General features: G+C 35.9%; 1 protein-coding gene across 20 annotated transcripts in view; it reads right to left on the reverse strand.

Annotated features, from left to right (window-relative positions):
• L3MBTL4 (L3MBTL histone methyl-lysine binding protein 4) overlaps nucleotides 1-18,328 on the reverse strand; it is a 425,819-nt gene that overhangs the window by 119,866 nt on the left and 287,625 nt on the right. For all 20 annotated transcript variants that reach the window (XM_054694180.1, XM_054694198.1, XM_054694199.1 and 17 more), the window contains one exon: nucleotides 888-1,061. In XM_054694180.1, the coding sequence (XP_054550155.1) occupies nucleotides 888-1,061 (174 nt within the window). The remainder of the gene's footprint in view (nucleotides 1-887; nucleotides 1,062-18,328) is intronic.

Consider the following 18,328-nt stretch of genomic DNA (forward strand, 5'->3'; position numbering starts at 1 on the left):
GGCTCTGGAGGTTTAGGAAAATCAGTAGTCCCTGAGTAGCAGCCCCTTCAAAGATGTCACGGGGAGGATCTAGTGCTTTTCACAGGTTTGGGTATGAGTGTTCTGCTTGCCGAGGGGTCTGACAAACACCCCTTCTCTCGTCTCTGTCTAGACTTTCTTGGCTCTAGTTCTGCCTGGTCTCTAATTATTTACATGGCATTACATTGTCTTGTGTTTATAATTTCCAGCAAGGAGAATAGAGCTCTTTTCCAGAAAAGATATTGTTTAGAATATTTACTCTTTTATGTTAAAGAATATCAAATAAGATTGCAATAGCAGCTTCTTAGAAAATGATTATATGTAAATAAAAATTGAAAACTGATACTTAAAATCATTATTTTACATTTAGGGTCACAAGGATAATGTGTTATTAATAATGGAAATTATTCCAAAAATTTCCATAAAAATGGAAAATATTCAGAGTAAAAAGAAAATAAATCTAAGTTACATATGGATTAAGGATTACAAAGACAAGGAGCAGGTTAAGAGAGGATATCCTGATATGACTGACTGGCTGCAAATACTTGATCATATTCCTAAGAGATACTATCTATGAAATGATTGCAAAGAACAAAGACATTTTCAAGATAACAGAAAACCTTGGAGAAATTTCTATATGAGATATGCTTTCATTTGCTGACATATAATATACACCTAAGTTCATATTTTTGACCATAAATAAAAAACATTTTAAAAATGAGTATCGATGCTTAAGTGTATTTTCTGAGTTAGGGTACATACTATCCAGAAATAAAAGAAAACATTTTAAAGAAATATAAGGACCTACTTCTACTAAAATTTAGTTCTTTTACTATTCTACATGGTTTTCTTACTGAAAAGTTTCTTACCTGGGCTGATTGTTTATTTTTTCATGTTTTCCGTTGAAGTTCAAGCTACAGCTGTTTGTCCATTTTGAGTGTGAAGAGTCTGACTCCAAATTTGCCTGAGTTTGTTCTCTCAGACGATCATGAAGCGTCGCCTCCTTTTTTAAGTTCATGTCCGAATATGGACAGCCAAAAGCACTGTTTTATATAAAAATGAGAGCACAGGTGTCAGTTAAGAGTTATAAATCAGAATCCACTGTTATTGGAACAGATTTACATTCAATATTTAAAAACTGAATAGACACACACCTCTCTCCCTGTGCACACTCAAATAAGTTTTTTTCATACTGCTCTTTGAGAAAATCTCAGGTTCTGGACCCTAGAAACTGATCAGCAGGGTATTGCAAGTCATTTCATAGGTACATATGATTTTTACAATTTTGGAAACTTAACAATCTAAGAATAACATAAACATGTGCTTTCAATAGAGCAATGAAAATGTCATATAGGGATTGAATCAAAGTTTTTAATCCTTTAATATTTTTTCCCTGGCTTGACTACCTACCTCAACACCACTTTGGATAACTACAATAAAACTATTTCCAGTATCAGAAAACACTATGATTTCATTCCTTACAATTCATGTATCCAGAGATGCTGTAGCTGGAGTTCTGCTTAACCTTCCTGAACTTCTTAGGAAGTTCTGTGTTCGAATATGAAGAACCACTGTCATGGCTAAATCTTGAGTCCTGCATATTATTGGAACTAGCAATATGAGCTGGTTCTTTCTACATGCTGATCAGTTTATCTCTGTTGGATTTCTGTGCCCATATCACTATCTCTGAAGAGATCCCAAAACCTCCTTTGCTTCTAGGAATGAGGCAGCCACTGCTGGAGAAAGAGTCAAGAAATCACCCTCACACAATCCTGGGGAAGACATTTCATACCTGAGCTTCAGCTTCTTTCCAGTGAAATGGGAAAATGAGATCCAATTCATAAGGTTTGCTGTGACCATGAGGACACACACACATCATACCCTGCCCCCATTAAATGGAAGTTGCTATCATCATCACAGTGTTATTATCCTCTAAATCTAAGGGAGCACAGCCAAATGCATCAATAACTAGGCAGCTGGTTCTTTTTCAGGAATTTCCTGATAAATGATATATAGTAAATTCTTCTGGATATTTGAAAGAGAAGTTTTCTTTTGTTAAGGTCATGATAAAATCAGGAAGCAATGCAGTTTTCTCCCCATTTTAGAGCTTTCCAGGGAGGGTCTGTCCTATTCTAACCTCAAGGGACTTTAATATCAACCTGTATCTGGAATCGACCTGCTAGAATTGGGATGGGGTAATTAGGTTGATAGAAGTCTGGCCAACATGGCAGGGTGAGTTTGTATTGGCATCATGATTGATAAGCAGCTTTGCCACAAATAGGAATGCCCTTTTACATGCATGTTCTGTGATTTATAATAATTGTAATTGATTTACTGGTTTATTCATTTAGATTCAATAACTCATTAACGAATATCTGTTACATGTTATACAATTTAGAAAATATAAGTTTTGTAAAAAAGTTAAGACATATCTACTGAAAATACAATGTATAATAAGAAAAAAAAGCAATCCATGTTGAGTGTATACCAAAAGCCCATTACAATTCACAGTGTTTTACATATATCACTTCTAATATCTATTACAAAATACTTAAAGATACTATTAATATATTTATTTTACAGATTAGAAAACAGGTTCACAGAGGATAAGCAACTTTCCCAATGTTGTCTGGCATTTTCTTGGGAAGCCCCCAAACTGATCACTGAGTTATTAGCACCCATCAGTTGGGTAGAAGTGGGACAAAGTTTGTAACACCATCAAAAAGTAAAAATGAAGGGAACTATAATTTGAAAATGAAGGGAACTATATATATATATATATATATATATATATAATTTTGGTACAAAGAGAAGCAGGTATTTACATGGCATAGCAATACTTGGTTTGCCAGGATTAATGGCGGGGAAAACATGCCAGCATATGCTAGAGTACTGGGCAGGGAATGAAGATGTGACAAAGTACCATTTTCATAACAACAAAGCAGAAGCATTTTGTTTAAGCCACAGCATTTAAGGTTTAAGGGAGATGTTTAGAAAAAAACTTTCTGCAGATAAAAGTTGAGAGACAGGCTAACCACAGGGGATTTGGGAACGTTTATTTCAAGCACAGCTGAGTTTTCCTTAAGATACTATCACTCAGCAGCTTTGCTAGCTAAGAATACTCCCAATTTGAAAGTTTTTAATCACTATTATGGTTCTGAATTTTCATAATTTTCAATCACTTGCTGCAGTGAAACATTTCTGTTAAAGTGATGGTATCCAAAATTTTGGTCTGTGTTCCTCCAAATGCCAACCCTCACTCATGTGTATGTACATACACGTGAATCTGCACAAATCTATACATACAGGAAAAAAAAAAATCTACAGATGTGATTTTGCTGGGTCTGAAAAAGCCATTTTAAAATTACTTTTGATTTGGCCAAATATTGGGCAAAAACAGCTCTAAAGACATAATCTCTTTCAAAAATTGCAGGTATAAGCTACAATATCTATGAATGAGTATCTGTTGATAAAAGTAAAATGTCAGTTTCTGACTGAAAGAGGAGGAGCATATTCAAATTTCAGCTCATTATGGATCAGGATAAGCAGGAGTGAAAATTGCAGAGTTCGAGGGCAGCACCTAGCAGCAGAGTCCCGTGGGAGCCTGGGTTTTTTTGACTGAGCATATCATTTCACCAATCCTTCTTAATTTGATTTGTGTTCACCGGTAGCTTGACAAGAAGGAAGAGACAGAAGAAACTACTGGGTTGACCAATATGAAATTGCAGTCTTTTAAATTCAATGATAGTCAAATATTGGAAATTTCATGTTTCAACAGAATAATTTATTGAAAATGTCAACTCTATGCTCATCAATGGCAAGGTAGAGAAACAGATTGTAAATGCTTAATAAGAAAATGCTCTGGACATTTGCAAACAGGCTTTTAAAGATATTTTTTACACATCCAAAACCAAGATCCTAGTGACCTTACTTCAAAAATAAAACATAAAAGTGAATTTAATTTAAAATACTAGATTTGCTTTTTTAGAGTATTTAATTATAATTTTTTAATATATGAGAATAAATGGAAAAGTACACTGTTTAAGAATTTTTTTTTTTTTCCGTAAAAAACTGTTCTGTAGGCTTTTGAACAGCAGCATTCTTGTCTTATGCTCTGCCTTGGATTTGTGATGGGGACAGTCAATAGTCTCAGGTAGGCGATGTTGAATCACTGCATTTTGTGTTAGGCCCAGGACAGTTCTCAGCTTGAGTTCTTCCTTCTTTTCATAGCTGGGGTACCTCATTCCACAGGTTGGTACAGTCTCCCGATAACCTCAGCACCAATCCTGATCTGAGGTTGGAGGTAATTCTCTAAACCACTTGCTCAATTTTGAAGACCGAAGTCTGACCCTGAAGCAGTACCCAGTTGTAGTAATACCAGTTCTCAGGCCTTCTTCATGAATCCTAGACAGCCTTATGGGCTCTAGGTTCTCTGGCTTGGCATCTTCCTTGGTCCTCGTTCCTAAATGCCTTGTCTGCTGCCATGTCTAGAATTCAAGGGCCTGAATGTATGAAGAGCTGTATTTCTATTTTGTTCTTGGCATCCCCTTTCCATGAAAAGATCTCTGCCTCTAGTCCCAACCTAGGAAGCTTGGACACACTTTCCAGTTATCCCCTGGCCAGTCTTCTGTGTGCTTCTTACCTAGAATTATTATCTATTACTATACTTGTCCACTAATTGGTATCCCTTCATCTTACTCCCACTTCCAAGACTCTAGATGATGCCCACTGATTGTCAACCCCATTGGACACTAGTTTCTACTCATCCAACTATGTAATCATTTTACATCAGCAATGTGTTTATTTTCTCATGCTCAGGCAGCAAATTTGGTTCCTGCTTCTAACAGGGGCCATGCTCTGTAAAGTCCTGGAACATAGACAGCTTGGACTGTGAAGTTATAACTAAGGCATCACAATGAGCTAATGGTAGCTTTCCAACCAGTATGCCGCTACAGCCTTAGGATGGCCTGCAGGAGTCCGGTGCACCTGAGTCCCAGGCCAGTCCTTCCAACCTTAAACAGTCTCCTCTAAATCCCCCTTCTAAATGGTCTCTCATTCCCAAGTACTGATTTATTATTGTCTCTCTGTGGCATGACTTTAAAAAGGTGGGGAAGCATTACAGATTTAAGTAAAATGGCAAGGATGAAATATCCCCTTGAGTGCTGTACTTCAAAACAAAAATTAAAAAGTAGAGGTCAGCAGTATTGCAAGAAGAGTGTCAAGTTGTTGACAGTCTTTCTCCAGATCCTGAAAAGAGGAACTGCCAAAAATAGTTCACTCCCAGGCAGAGCCCTGATTAGGGGCTATGCCCTCAGGTAGCCCAGGAATTAGAGAGATAATAAGACTTGAAAGAGTTCTTTTCTAACACAACCGCCCCTGATGAAAACTCTGTTTTACATTTTGGACTCAATTATTTTGTTAGCCATTTATATTTTTTCCGAAGGACTAAATAAGAAGATACAGAAAAACCGTTCCTGAACAGGTAGGTTAGAATTTAAAAGTCTCTTTTTTCTGCTATCATAAGACAAAGAATTAATTGTCAGAGTTGGCAGAGGCATCTTATTTGGAAGTGTTCATGAAACAGAATGAGGGTTTATCTCCCAAACCAAGGTGTAGTGAGGAAACAGTGAATGGCTGCGTCTATCAGACAAGTAACAGAAGGTGATGAGAAAATGGGTCAGCTAGGACATGGGAAGGAATAAAATAAATAATGTTGCCCACCTTGCAATTTGACCTTGGGTCTTGATGACAATACAAGTCCCATCTTGTTAGCAGGTGCTACTTTAAACCTCAGCTCCATCCCAGGTTGCTTCCCAGGTGACTCACTTATTGTCCTCACTACTATTTAACTTTATGAAAATAAACCACTCCAGGGCCTCCCCAGTGGTGCAGCAGTTGAGCGCTGGGTTGCGAAGCTGCCCACAGCCTCTGCAGAGCCAGTTCCATGCCCGGCTGCCAGGCTAGTGTCCCACATGGCGCGCAGACCTCTCCTGCCGCCCGCTGCTCCCCTCAGCAGTGTATTTCGTCACTCTGCCTGTTCTGCTCTCCGCTCTGGCTCGGGTGAATTCTCTCACCCTCCCGCGCTTCTGACTGTACCCAGTGCTTGTATAAATAAATTAAAAAAATCTTAAAAAAAAAAGCTAAAAAAAAAATTAAAAAAAATAAAGCTTTAAAAAAAACCAAAAGAAAAAACCACTCCTTTCAGTCTTTAATATATAAGTAGTCCAAACTTACACAGTATATGAATGTTACATGACCAGTTTTTGTTCTAAGGAAATAGTGATATCTTGGCCAGGTCACACTGAATGTCATGATAAATACTGTAATTCTGATTACTGAAATTATAGAATCCCTAAAATACTTTTGCAGAAACATTTAAAAGTGAACATATGCCTTAAATTGTTGCTGATTTTATTTCTATGAGGATTAAGAGTTAAGTGCAAATGATATACGTTGAAATATAGACCAGGAAGGAAACACCAGCATAGTTTTTAAATGTCTGTTGAGGATGTAACACAGTTTCTATATATTGTTTACAAATACAGAGATGGACAAAACCAAATTGGTGCCTCAGGGTCATATTCCTTCTATATTCATTTCTTCATATTCTTGAGGCTTTAAAATTAGGTTGTCCAAGATAGGATATGATGTTTTTTTTCTGATTTTGACTAACTTTTCTACATAAAATAGCTTATACTTTCACTTGTCATTAAAATTAAGGGGGAAAAGTAATATTAAAGATAAAAGTTTCTAAAAATTCATGAATTCAAAGAATTGGGTAAAATGAATTTGATATAAAAATACATTTTTCTGGGTTAATTCAGCCAATGAAATAGTGCTAGATATGAACTCACTAAAATGTCCAATTAGGAAATTGAAAGAGAATTATTATTCAAATTAAGCATTGTAATCAGTTTAGCATAGTAATGAAAAGCATGGATTTAAAAATTAGAGAAAGCTGGATTAAAGTTTCTAGTGCCATAATCTTGAGTAATTTACTCAAATTCTGTTTTTTCATTTCCTCATCTATTAAATGGTGGTGTGTGTGTGTGTGTGTGTGTGCGAAAACTGAATGAGATAATTTATACAGGATACTAGTGTAGTAACAGGTACAAATTAATGAATTAATGTTCATGAGTTTTTAATGTTAAAAAAGGCCTATTCTGATAGAAAATATAATACTAGTGATATTTTTATTGGACTATTATATTTTTCAGTTGTAAAATTTCTTTTTGGTTCTTTTTTTTTTAACTTTATGACTATGTCTTATTTGGCATCTACCATTTTTTACTCTGTGCTTGAATGAATCTGATTTTTTTAGGTATCACATATAATTGATAATCACACATTATTTTTCTTATAATGACCTCCAGGTATATCCATGTTATCATAAATGGTAGGATTTCCTTCTTTTTTTAAGGCTGAATATTATATTGTATGTATACATCACATTTTCTTTATTCACTCATCCATCAATGGACATTTAGGTTGTTTTCATGTCTTGGCTATTGTGAATAATGCTAGGATGAACGTCAGGGTACAGAACAGACATATCTTTGAGATTCTGATTTACATTTATAGATATATAGGTCCAGAAAGGACTTTCTGGATCATAATATTTAAAGAATTCTTCATACTACTTTCCATAATGGCTGTACAATATTGCATTCCCATCAACAACGAACCAGGGTTGCTTTTCCTCCACATCCTTGTCAACACTTTATTTTTATTAATTTATCTTTACCTTTTTTTAAAACAATCGGCATCCTAACAGGTGTAAGGTAAAATCTTATTGCAGTTTTGATTTGTAATCCCCTGATGACTAGTGATACTGAGCACCTTTTCATGGATCTATTGGCAAGTTACATGTTTCTTTGGAGAACAGTGTATTCAGAAACTTTATCCTTTTTTAAAAATCAGATTATTTGTTTTATTAAAACTTGAGTTGTACAAGTTCCAGTATGTTTTAGCTATTAACCCCTTATTAGATGTAAGGTTCACAATTATTTTCTCCAATTCCATAGGTTGTCTTCCATTTTATTGATTGTATTCAGTTTAATGTAACCCTGTTTACTAATTCTTGCTTTTGTTATCTGTGTTTTTGGAATTGTACCCAAAATACCATTGTGATGACCAATTCCAAGGAGATTTTACCCTATTTTGTTTTCTAGAAGCTTCAGGCCTTGTATTTATGTCTTTGACCCATTTTTAATTGATTTCTATGAATTTGTAAGATAAGAAGAATCCAGTTTCATTTTTCTGCACATGGGTATCCAGTTTTCCCAATACCATTCACCAAAAAAAGACTGTTCTTCTTTTCCTATTGTTACTCTTGTCACACATCAGTTGACCTTATATTGTGAGATTACTTCAGGGTTTTATTCTTTTCCATGTTCTATGTGTTTTATATCAGATTCACACATTATTATATAGTTTTTGTTGTATAATTTGAAATCAGAAAGTGTGATGTCTTCCGTTTTGTTAATTTTTTTCAAGACTGCTTTGGCTATTTGGAGTTTTTCAGTTCTAAATGAATTGTAGGATTGTCTTTTGCTATGAAAAATGATATCGGTATTTTTATAGGGATTATATTGAATTTATAGATAACTTTGAGAGTAATACTGATTATTTTAACACTAATTCTTCCAATCATGTACATGAGGTATTTTCCCCTTTATTTGTATCTTCTTTAATTAACCATTGTTTTATAGTTTTCAATACATAGGTCTTTCATCTCCTTAGCAAAATTTATTCCTAAGTATCTTATTCCTTTAGTGAATATCATAAATTGTTTTTCTTAATCTTATTTTCAGATAGTTCATTTTAATGTGCAGAAATGCAACTGTTTTTTGTACATGAATTTTTCACCTTAAATTTTACTGAATTCACTTATTAGTTCTAAGAGCTTTTCAGTGGTATTTTCAGCTAGTCTAACAGATTTTCATGTCATCTGCAAAGAAGTAATTTTACTACTTCCTTCTGACATGGGATTTTTTTTTTCCTTGCTGAACTGCTTTGGGTAGGACTTCAAGTACTATGTTAAAGAGAAGTAGGAAGAGTAGTAAGAGTGGGCATCCTTGTCTTAGAGGAGGATCTTAGAGAAAAAGTTTAGCTTTCCATCACTGAATTTATGTTAGCTGTGGGGCTGCCATATAAGGACCTTATTATATTGAGATAATTCCTCTATACTTCATTTGTTGAAAGTTTTTAAAAATGAAAAAAGGTTGAATTTTGTCAAATGTTCTTTTCATGTTCATTATGACCAGATGGATTTTATACTTCATTTTATACTTCATTAATGTAGTATATCACATTTATTGCTTTGTATATGTTGAACCATCTTTGCCTTTCAGAGATACGTTCCAGTTAATCATGGCCTATGATTCTTTTTATCAGCTGCTGAACTTGCCTTGTCAGCATTTTGTTGAGGATTTTATATCTATGGTCATGAGGGATATTAATCTGTAAATTTCAAGTAGTATCCTTGTTCGACTTTGGCATTAAGGTAATTCTCTCATAAAATGAGTTTTGAAGTGTTGTTGCCTCTTCACCTTTTTTGGAAGTTTGAAGAGAAATGGTGTTAATTCTTTAAATGTTCATTAGAATTGACTAATGATGCTACTATCTGTTCTAGGATTTTTTGTTTACTAGGTTTGTGATTGCTGATTCAATTTCAATTCAGATTATTAGGTATTCAGAAATGTGTGAATGTAGTCATTTTTTTGTCTGGATGATCTACCTATTTTTCAAAGGGGGATATTGACACCTTCAATTTGTGTACTACTTTCTATCTATCCCTTTGGTTTTGTTAATATTAATATTGGTTCTATGCATGTATTAAAAATTGTTAATAAAGTGACTCCCCTATCATTACATGATGACTTTTTGTTGTCTCTGTGACAATTTTGAAGCAATGTCTATTTTATCTGACATAAGGATAACCATCCTTGCATTCTTTTGGTAACCATTTGCATGAAATAACTTTTGCATTCATTCACTTTTGCCTTCGTGTGTCCTTAAAGTTGACCAAGTCTCTTGTAGGCAGCATTCACTTGAAGTCTGTCCTTTTAATGTATTCAGTCTCTCTATCTCTTTTGATTGTAGAACTTAATCCATTTATATTTAAATTATTGATAGGTAAGGATTTCCTTATGTCATCTTATTGGTTTCTAGGTGTTTGATTGTTTCTTTACTATTTTCTTATTCTTTTTTGTCCTTTTTTCTTCCTTTATGATTAGTTTTTTTTTTTTTTTGTAATGGCATGTTTTGATTCTTTTTTCTCTCTCTTTTTTGTGTATCTCCTACAGTTTTTGTATTTCGTTACAGCATTCTATTTTAAGCAAATAACTTCCTAACATATAAAAACTATACTTTTACCTGTACTCCCCCAAGTGTTTCTTACCGATGTCACAGTTTACATCTTTATATACTGTGCAGATACTGCAGTTATTTTTAAACTTTTTTCTTTTAATGTTTTTACTAAAACTAAATATGTTTGACACATCATAGTTAAAATATTAAAGTATTGTGGAAAGTAGGTCTATTCTGTCCTTCTGGAAGCAGAAAAGTTCCCTAATGATCTTTTTAATATTAGGAAACTTTGTTGAAGGTTCTTTCTTGGGAACAACCCTTTCTTTATATATAGGTATATATAACCCATATGTTTATGTATTATATAGTATATATATATATATAATTTTTTACTTATGTCACTTGAATTATTGCCAAACATTAATTTAAGCATAAAACTCAGTAAAAAAAACTTGACTATCTCAGTCAGACAGGATTTGCTCTCAACAACTCATCTTACTTCCTTAATCAGTGTCTCCAAAGTCAGTCCATGTTGGCCCTTCTATTTCCATTACCCCTTTTTAGCCATCCCAGATTGAATCCTTCCTCTTAGAAGCTGCCTCTAATCAAAGTTTTGAGTAATCAAAGTTTTCTCACTGTGGCATCTATACCAATTGTCTAGATGAAACACCAAAAATCCCACTGCAGAGGTGGAAAACTAGTCCTAGAGAAAATTTAGCTCCCATCACAATTTAGCCTACTGAGCTCTGATGTGATTTTTTAAACTATTTGTTATTTTGAAACTAATAAAACTGGAGTACATGCCAAGAATCTGCAGCTGGTGAACACATAAATGGATAAAAATTGAATGCAATTCCCATTTATTTTTATTTCAGTCAAGATCTGAGCATAGTTATTTCATTAATGTCTTTTCTAACACCACCACATTAAATCCAACATGTGACATTCACTTGGTATACTTATGGAAGGAGACACACTTTAACTGAGTGTGTACAAAAATGTTGTTACCTGTACTATTCTGTCAAAGGTGATATTTTCAGTAAACTAGCCATGGAATGAAAAATGCATCAATAGTGAAGATTTAAATGTGTGTGAGTGTGTGTACTCTCATTCCTCAAAGTAAGTATGGTCACTAGAAACTTCCAAGGTATAAATTTTCTCAAGAAACGTGATTGCATGCTAAGTATCACACTAATAGCGATTAAAATTTTATGCCGAAACCAGCTTAATGTAGTAAGTAATTTGTATAATTTATGCACGGAGATATGCTGAATAGAACCTACAGTTTAAAAAGTCTACAGATACTTTTTACACAGTTAGCACTATGCAGTAAATTAAACAAATAAAGTGATTAACATGCTACAATATTAATTCAATCAAAGCAATTACAGTGATAAGTTTGTGTTTCCATTATTACATTTTTATTACTATACACAAGCTGTTTTCATGCTTTTAATTTTAATATTTTGGTTAAATGGTATGACTATGTCAAGATTAATTTTATAGTTTAAATAAGTGCAGTTTTAATTTTAAATATTCTAGTTTGAAATATACCTAATCCCTGCAATGTTCATTAAGGTATGTTTTTTCGCCCTTTATAGATATGCATTTTTTTAAATAACCTTTCACACAGAGGTAAAAACATTTTTCAGGCTAGCTGGCCAAAGGCACCTAAAAAATAATTCAGTTAAAAAAATGTGTCCAGGGCCTCCTCGGTGGCGCAGCGGGTTGAGCACAGCACTGTCCACAGCCTCTACAGTGCGGGTTCGATTCCTGGCCAGCCAGGGAGATACCCACATGGCGCAGTACAACTCTCTTGTCTCGCCCACTGCTCCCCTCAACAGTGCTTTTGTCCATCTGCCTGTTCTGCATCCCCCTCTGTCTCTGGTAAATTCTCTCACCCTCCCTCTGGCTGGTACCCCAGCTCTTTTATAAATAAATAAATCTGAAAAAATAAAATAAAATAAAAAACAAAAAAAAAGTGTCCAGTACAAACATTAAAAACCATAAAATAAACACTAAAACCATAAAATAAAGGTATAATTCTGAATCTATATCAAAATGAAATGATTCCATCTTTCTGATGACTTTAAACTCAATATACCTATACCTATTTTAAATTAAATGATGAGTTATTTAGATACGGATGACAATATGTTTACACATGTATATATCTACATATGCCCGCAAGTATCTGATCCTACTGTCCTGTTAAATGTTTAAGAGGTAACCTTCTATCATTTCACAGTCTGCAAATAAATACTCATCTGTAGGTTCAAATATGTGTAGAGGCAAGCACCATATTTTAAAATTCTATTCCCTTAAATTACTTAACACACCGAAGACAAACATGTAAAGTAATTTAGTGTGCGTAAAGCAATGTTATCCTAATTAGAAATAAGAAGCACCATTAGGAATCTTTTACTAAATCTTGAAGGGAGCTGGTTAAGAAGTGTTTTTGTTTTTTAGTAAACAACCCTGAGCTATTAAGGATTGGTTGTTCCAATGTTATCGATGAAAGATGAACATCTATTTCTCTCAAGAAAATATGATTAATGCCATTTATTTCTACCATAACCTTCTAAAATTGTACAATTTATTTTACTATTTAGCATTGTGAAGCAAGATATTTTTAAATGACAACCAGGCTAATCTAGAACACATATGTGAATGTTATTATTTCTACTAAATGTAGGTAGTAAAATTATTTAAAAATTGCCAGTAAAATTTTATCTATCTATCTATCTATCTATCTATCTATCTATCTATCTATCTATCTATCTATTTATTTTAAAGATTTATTTATTTATTTATACAAGCACTGGGTGCAGTCAGAAGTGTGGGAGGGTGAGAGAATTCACCAAAGTCAGAGCGGGGAACAGAACAGGCAGTCCGATGAAATACACTGTGGAGGGGAACAGCAGGCGTGGCAGGAGAGGTATGCGTGCCATGTGGGACCCTCGCCGGTGGCCGGGGATCAAACCAGCGCTGCAGAGGCTGCGCCACCAGGGGAGGCCCAAATTTTAAAAATTAAAGATGCCTTCAAACGACAATTTGATTTATCTGATATAAAAATACCAATTACATGTTATACTTCTAAAGCTTTTATTCTGTACTATACCCTGATTTACGCTATCTTTATAAATTAATACACTCAAGTATCACAATAGTCTTATAAAATATGTACCATTATCTGCATTTTAGAGATGAAGAAACTGAACACAAATAGTTTAAGTGACTCAAATCCACATAGCTAAGAAGTTGAAGAGATAAGATTGGAACCCAAGTAGCCTGATGCTAAGATCTAAGCCTTTAACTATGATCTCAAGCCCTTTGGGGCCAGATTATTCTCTGAATAAATGTATCTGAGAAATTAAAATGCTGAAACATCTGGCATAACCTTGCATATACTAGGTGGTTTGTGCAAATGGATATTGATGCTAATATATTTCTATAACATCTTTGCCAATAATGATTATATATGGAGAACAAGAAGCTGGGAAATTTGACTATTTTTGAGATAATTTAAGCTGGTTAGTGTTTTTTCCTATATCATTCCAAAATTTACTGAGTTGCTACAAGAATAGAACATGTGGTAAAGAAGGGATTCTTTAGAAACAAAGCAAATTCTCTGCATGGAATGAAATGCAATGTGAAGAACTGGCCATCTGGATAATTTTTTATTGGGACAAGCTGTAATTTATAAAACTGTGAGAAAGGAGAAGAAAATAGAGAAAAGATAGTTTTGTCTCTCTGCCAGGAAGATTTTAAAGCTTCATCCTAACATATTTTAAAATGAGAATTTACATAGTTTATACCCACATCTACACACACTAAGGTTGCATCTACACAACTAACATTCTACCTAACACAGCTACACAAGCATCAAATAGTATCCTGTTTTAGCAGAGGCTGGGAGTAGGAGGCAAAAGCTGATGCCCTTTCATTCTACCCATAAATATTTCTACTAAATATTTCTACAGTGCACAGCATACTGTACTAGGCATGCCCAAAGTAAGGCAGGGGTCCTACCTCAAGTGTCTTTGACAAGAGTCTTTACCTTTTAGATTTTTAATACTAAAAATTCTCATATAGCAGTGTATGTTGTAGGTTTTTTTTATTAGTTTGCACAGTGTATGTTTATATGATATAATCACAACAATAGGAATATATACTTATTAAACATTTACTATGTAACCAGGCATTAATAATAAGTGTGTATTACATTAAATTCATTGTCTCATTAACTAAATAAAATCATGGAAGGGAATGTTGTCATAAAATTGTTTTTGCTGTTGCTGCTGTTACTTCTTTTTTTTTTAAGATTTATTTACTTATGCATACAAGAACCGGGGTACAGGCCAGAGATGCAGGAGTGAGAGGAGTCGGAGTCACCAGAGATAGAGTGGGGAGCAGAACAGGCAGGATTGACTGAAATACACTGCTGAAAGGAGAGTGGGCAAGACAGGAGAGGTCTGCTATGCTACATGGGTAGCTCCCTGGCCGGGCATCGAACTCATGCTGCAGAGGCTGTGGATTGCCTCACAGTGATGTGTTTAACCCCTTGTACTACCAGAGAGGCTCATATTACTTCTTAATTTAGGTGAAGGAGGGCACAAGGAGAGGTTGTTAAAATAGGATCAGCTTCAATCAATCTCAAGGGTAGAGAGACCCAAGATCATGATTGTGGAGGATGCAGCCTCATGAGATGGGAGTCCCGGATGTTTGGCTCAGAGTTTCAACTGATCTGGAAGGCAGTAGATTCTTGAATTGGGAAATCAAGGTGCCCTGTCAAAGGACTGGAAGATAATTCAAGAAGCTCTGGTTGAGAGGATGGCTCTGAGGAACAGCTGGGGTAGGATATGGATAGCAGCATTAAGGTTTGAATAAAAGCAGAAGGAACCAAAGGAAAAGTTGATTCTGACATACATTGTAGAAAAATTATCAGTAGACAACTTTCTAAATCTAGAAGTTGTTAAGGAAAATTCTGAAATATACACTTATGAATATGATGATTAAAAATGGGCAAGGCAGTGCTTGATTTAGAGGCTAGGTATGTAATGTACCTAACATTTTAAACTTCAGCACTGACAGTATAATTCTGGACTTGTTCTGTAGATGAGCAGAGAGAGATTGCTTCTCACAGTGAGATACTGGGCAGGAAGATGGTTTTTGGGGTGCTGCTGACAGGCACCTATGGCTGAAGCTGAGACTGGATGCATCTCCAAGTTTCAGCCTGAATACAGTCTGGCTGTTACACACATTTTGTGCATTTGTACTAGTTAAGGTTGCATGGAAAGGTCCACAGGTTTTGCCTATACTGGCCACTTTACAAGTTTACTTTGTTTGTCCAGGTGACACATTCTTTAGTTACTAGATTAACCACTGAGCCTCCCAAATTAGAATAATCACTTCCAATTTCTTCTGTACCAATAACAGCCAGAGGGAGACACAGCTTCTCTCCAGCATGACCCTGCCTCTGCTGCCTCAGGTACCCTCAGCTTGGCTTCCCACTCTCAGCGGTGCTCTTTTCTTAGCAGGTCCTTTCCAGATGATTAATAAATATTTTTTCAGAGTCTGCCTTGGGTTAAAATCCTTTGGATAATCTGGGCCTCCCCCGGTGGCGCAGCTGCCCGCAGCCTCTGCAGAGCCAGTTTGATCCCCGGCCGCCAGCGAGGGTCCCACATGGTGCACAGACCTCTCCTGCTGCCCGCTGCTCCCCTCAGCAGTGTACTTCACCAGTCTGCCTGTTCTGTTCCCCGCTCTGGTTCTGGTGAATTCTCTCACCCTCCCATGCTTCTGACTGTACCCAGTGCTTGTATAAGTAAATAAATTTTAAAAAATCCTTCGGATAATCTGTTGAATATGTGGATTCCCCAGTGGAGCAAAGGAACCTGTGCTAATATACACAGACAGTGGTACAAGCTTTCACTGACTTCATGGTCTCTGGAAGTCAGACAAGCACCCCAGAAAACACCTGGGTTGAGAAAGTCTCAAGACAGCCACTGTTTTCCTGACCTTTTTATTTTCCTTAAAAATGGGAGAGATTTCCATACTTTGCTGTGGTCTCTAATATTTTCTTTAATTATTAAAGCAAAGGAGAGATGCTCTCTCTCCTGGCACCAAGTAACCTGCCACTGTGCGGGCACCATTGCTACCAAACCTGTGTGGGGGCAAGGCAGCAGGTGCACGCGCATGTGCAAAGAGGAGGGCAGTCCTGCTGGGCATAAGGCCGTGTCTCATCATATATGTTTTTACATGTGCAAAGAGCTGATTTAAAATAGGATGGAGATTAACTGTTCAATGTTCACTAAGTCCTTGGCAAGTTGGGAGTGTCTCTGTTTCTTGTGGGACAGTCTAATCCCACTTATGCCTCATGTCCCTATCAAATTTCAAAATTTAATTTTCTCATAACAAAGTGAATTAACTTTGCAGTTAAAAATTATTCCTGAAATGTCATGTCAGCACATTTATGTGACTCCAATTTTACACACACATTGTGGTCTGTTTTTGTGTTTCTGTGGTCTGGGTGCATGTGAGTTGTATGTGTATGTGTGGTTGGTGTGATGGTGTGTATGTGTGTGTGTAGAGAGAGAACACTGTCGATGACAGCAACATCTCTGTGCAACTAGGCTTGTGTTACTATTTTTGTAAATAATAAAAGGACAGGGGACAAAAGCAGCAGGTGAGTTTATAGTAACGTACGTAGAGGAATGATGGGATAGAATAATGCATCAACAGAGAGAGAAGAGGAAAATACTGGAAAGATGCAACCTTGTTTTCTAATTTTCTGTTATTGCTCATTTTCAGCTTCAGGTGCTCTCAGGCTTTCAGACAACTCCTTTCTTACTTTGGCCCTGCCATCCCCCTCACCTCCTCTCTCCTTTCCTTCCTCCTTCCCTTTCTTGAATAGCCAGAGCAAGAGCTATTCTTGCTCTTTGCAAGGAAAAGAGAGAGAAACCAAGAGAAAAAGGAAAAGAGAGAGAAACCATGGAAAGAGAATAGAACTCAGTTGAAGAAGTAAAAAGGAAAAAGTAGATAAAGATGGCTGCAAAGAAGGAACAAAAAAGGAGACTAAAGTGCAAAAGAATAAAAGTTTCTTTTGGGGCTCATGAAAATATTCTCAAATCGTCTTGATGGCTGCAAAACTGAATTAAACTTACACATTGAATAGGCTAATTGTAGGCCTCCCTGGTGGTGCAAGGGTTAAGATGCAGCCTGTGAAGCTGTCCGCAGCCGCTGCAGCACAAGTTCGATGCCCAGCACAAGTTCGATGCCCCAACTGGCCAAGGAGCTACCCATATGGCGTGGCAGACCTCTCCTGACTCGCCTGCTGCTCCCCTCAGCAGTGTACTTTGGTCAGTCTGTCTGTTCTGTTCCCCACTCTGTCTCTGGTGAATTCTCTCACCCCCCACACCTCTGGCCTGTACCCCAGCTCTTGTACGCATAAATAAATAAATCTTTAAAAAAATAAATGGGCTAACTGCATGGCATATGAGTAGTATCTCAATAAAGCACTTATGTTAAAAAATAATGAAGTAAGATTAGAAGAATAATATATTAATAATATATTAATGTTTCAAAGTATGCTAACCCAGGGGCCAACTTTATGCACACAAAGTTGTTCTGCAAAGAGCCCTACTTCAGGTCATAGTATCATGCAGAGAGGTTCCACAGCAGAAAAGATGAAGCTGAACATGCAAGAGAGATATGGAAGACAAGAAACAGCCTGCTACAAGGTCACCTGATTTTACTTCTTCAGTGCTTGAATTGATGAGTATCAGTCTTTTTCGCCTGAGTTCCTTAACTCATTTTTTTAATTAGCGAAAATTAGAGTTAACTAGTAGAGTTAACGATTTAGCCCAATTGCTAAATAATGTTAAAACTTAAATTCCTAATTACTGTAACACAAACACTCACACACATGCGCACACACACGCACATGGGCGTGTACATACTCACTAGTATGTAAACTCTTGTCACTGTAAAAATAGTCCTG

This window comes from Talpa occidentalis, unplaced genomic scaffold (genome assembly GCF_014898055.3).
Source record: "Talpa occidentalis isolate TD23 unplaced genomic scaffold, MPIMG_talOcc4v2.1 talOcc4.13, whole genome shotgun sequence".
NCBI classification, from domain to species: Eukaryota; Metazoa; Chordata; class Mammalia; order Eulipotyphla; family Talpidae; genus Talpa; species Talpa occidentalis.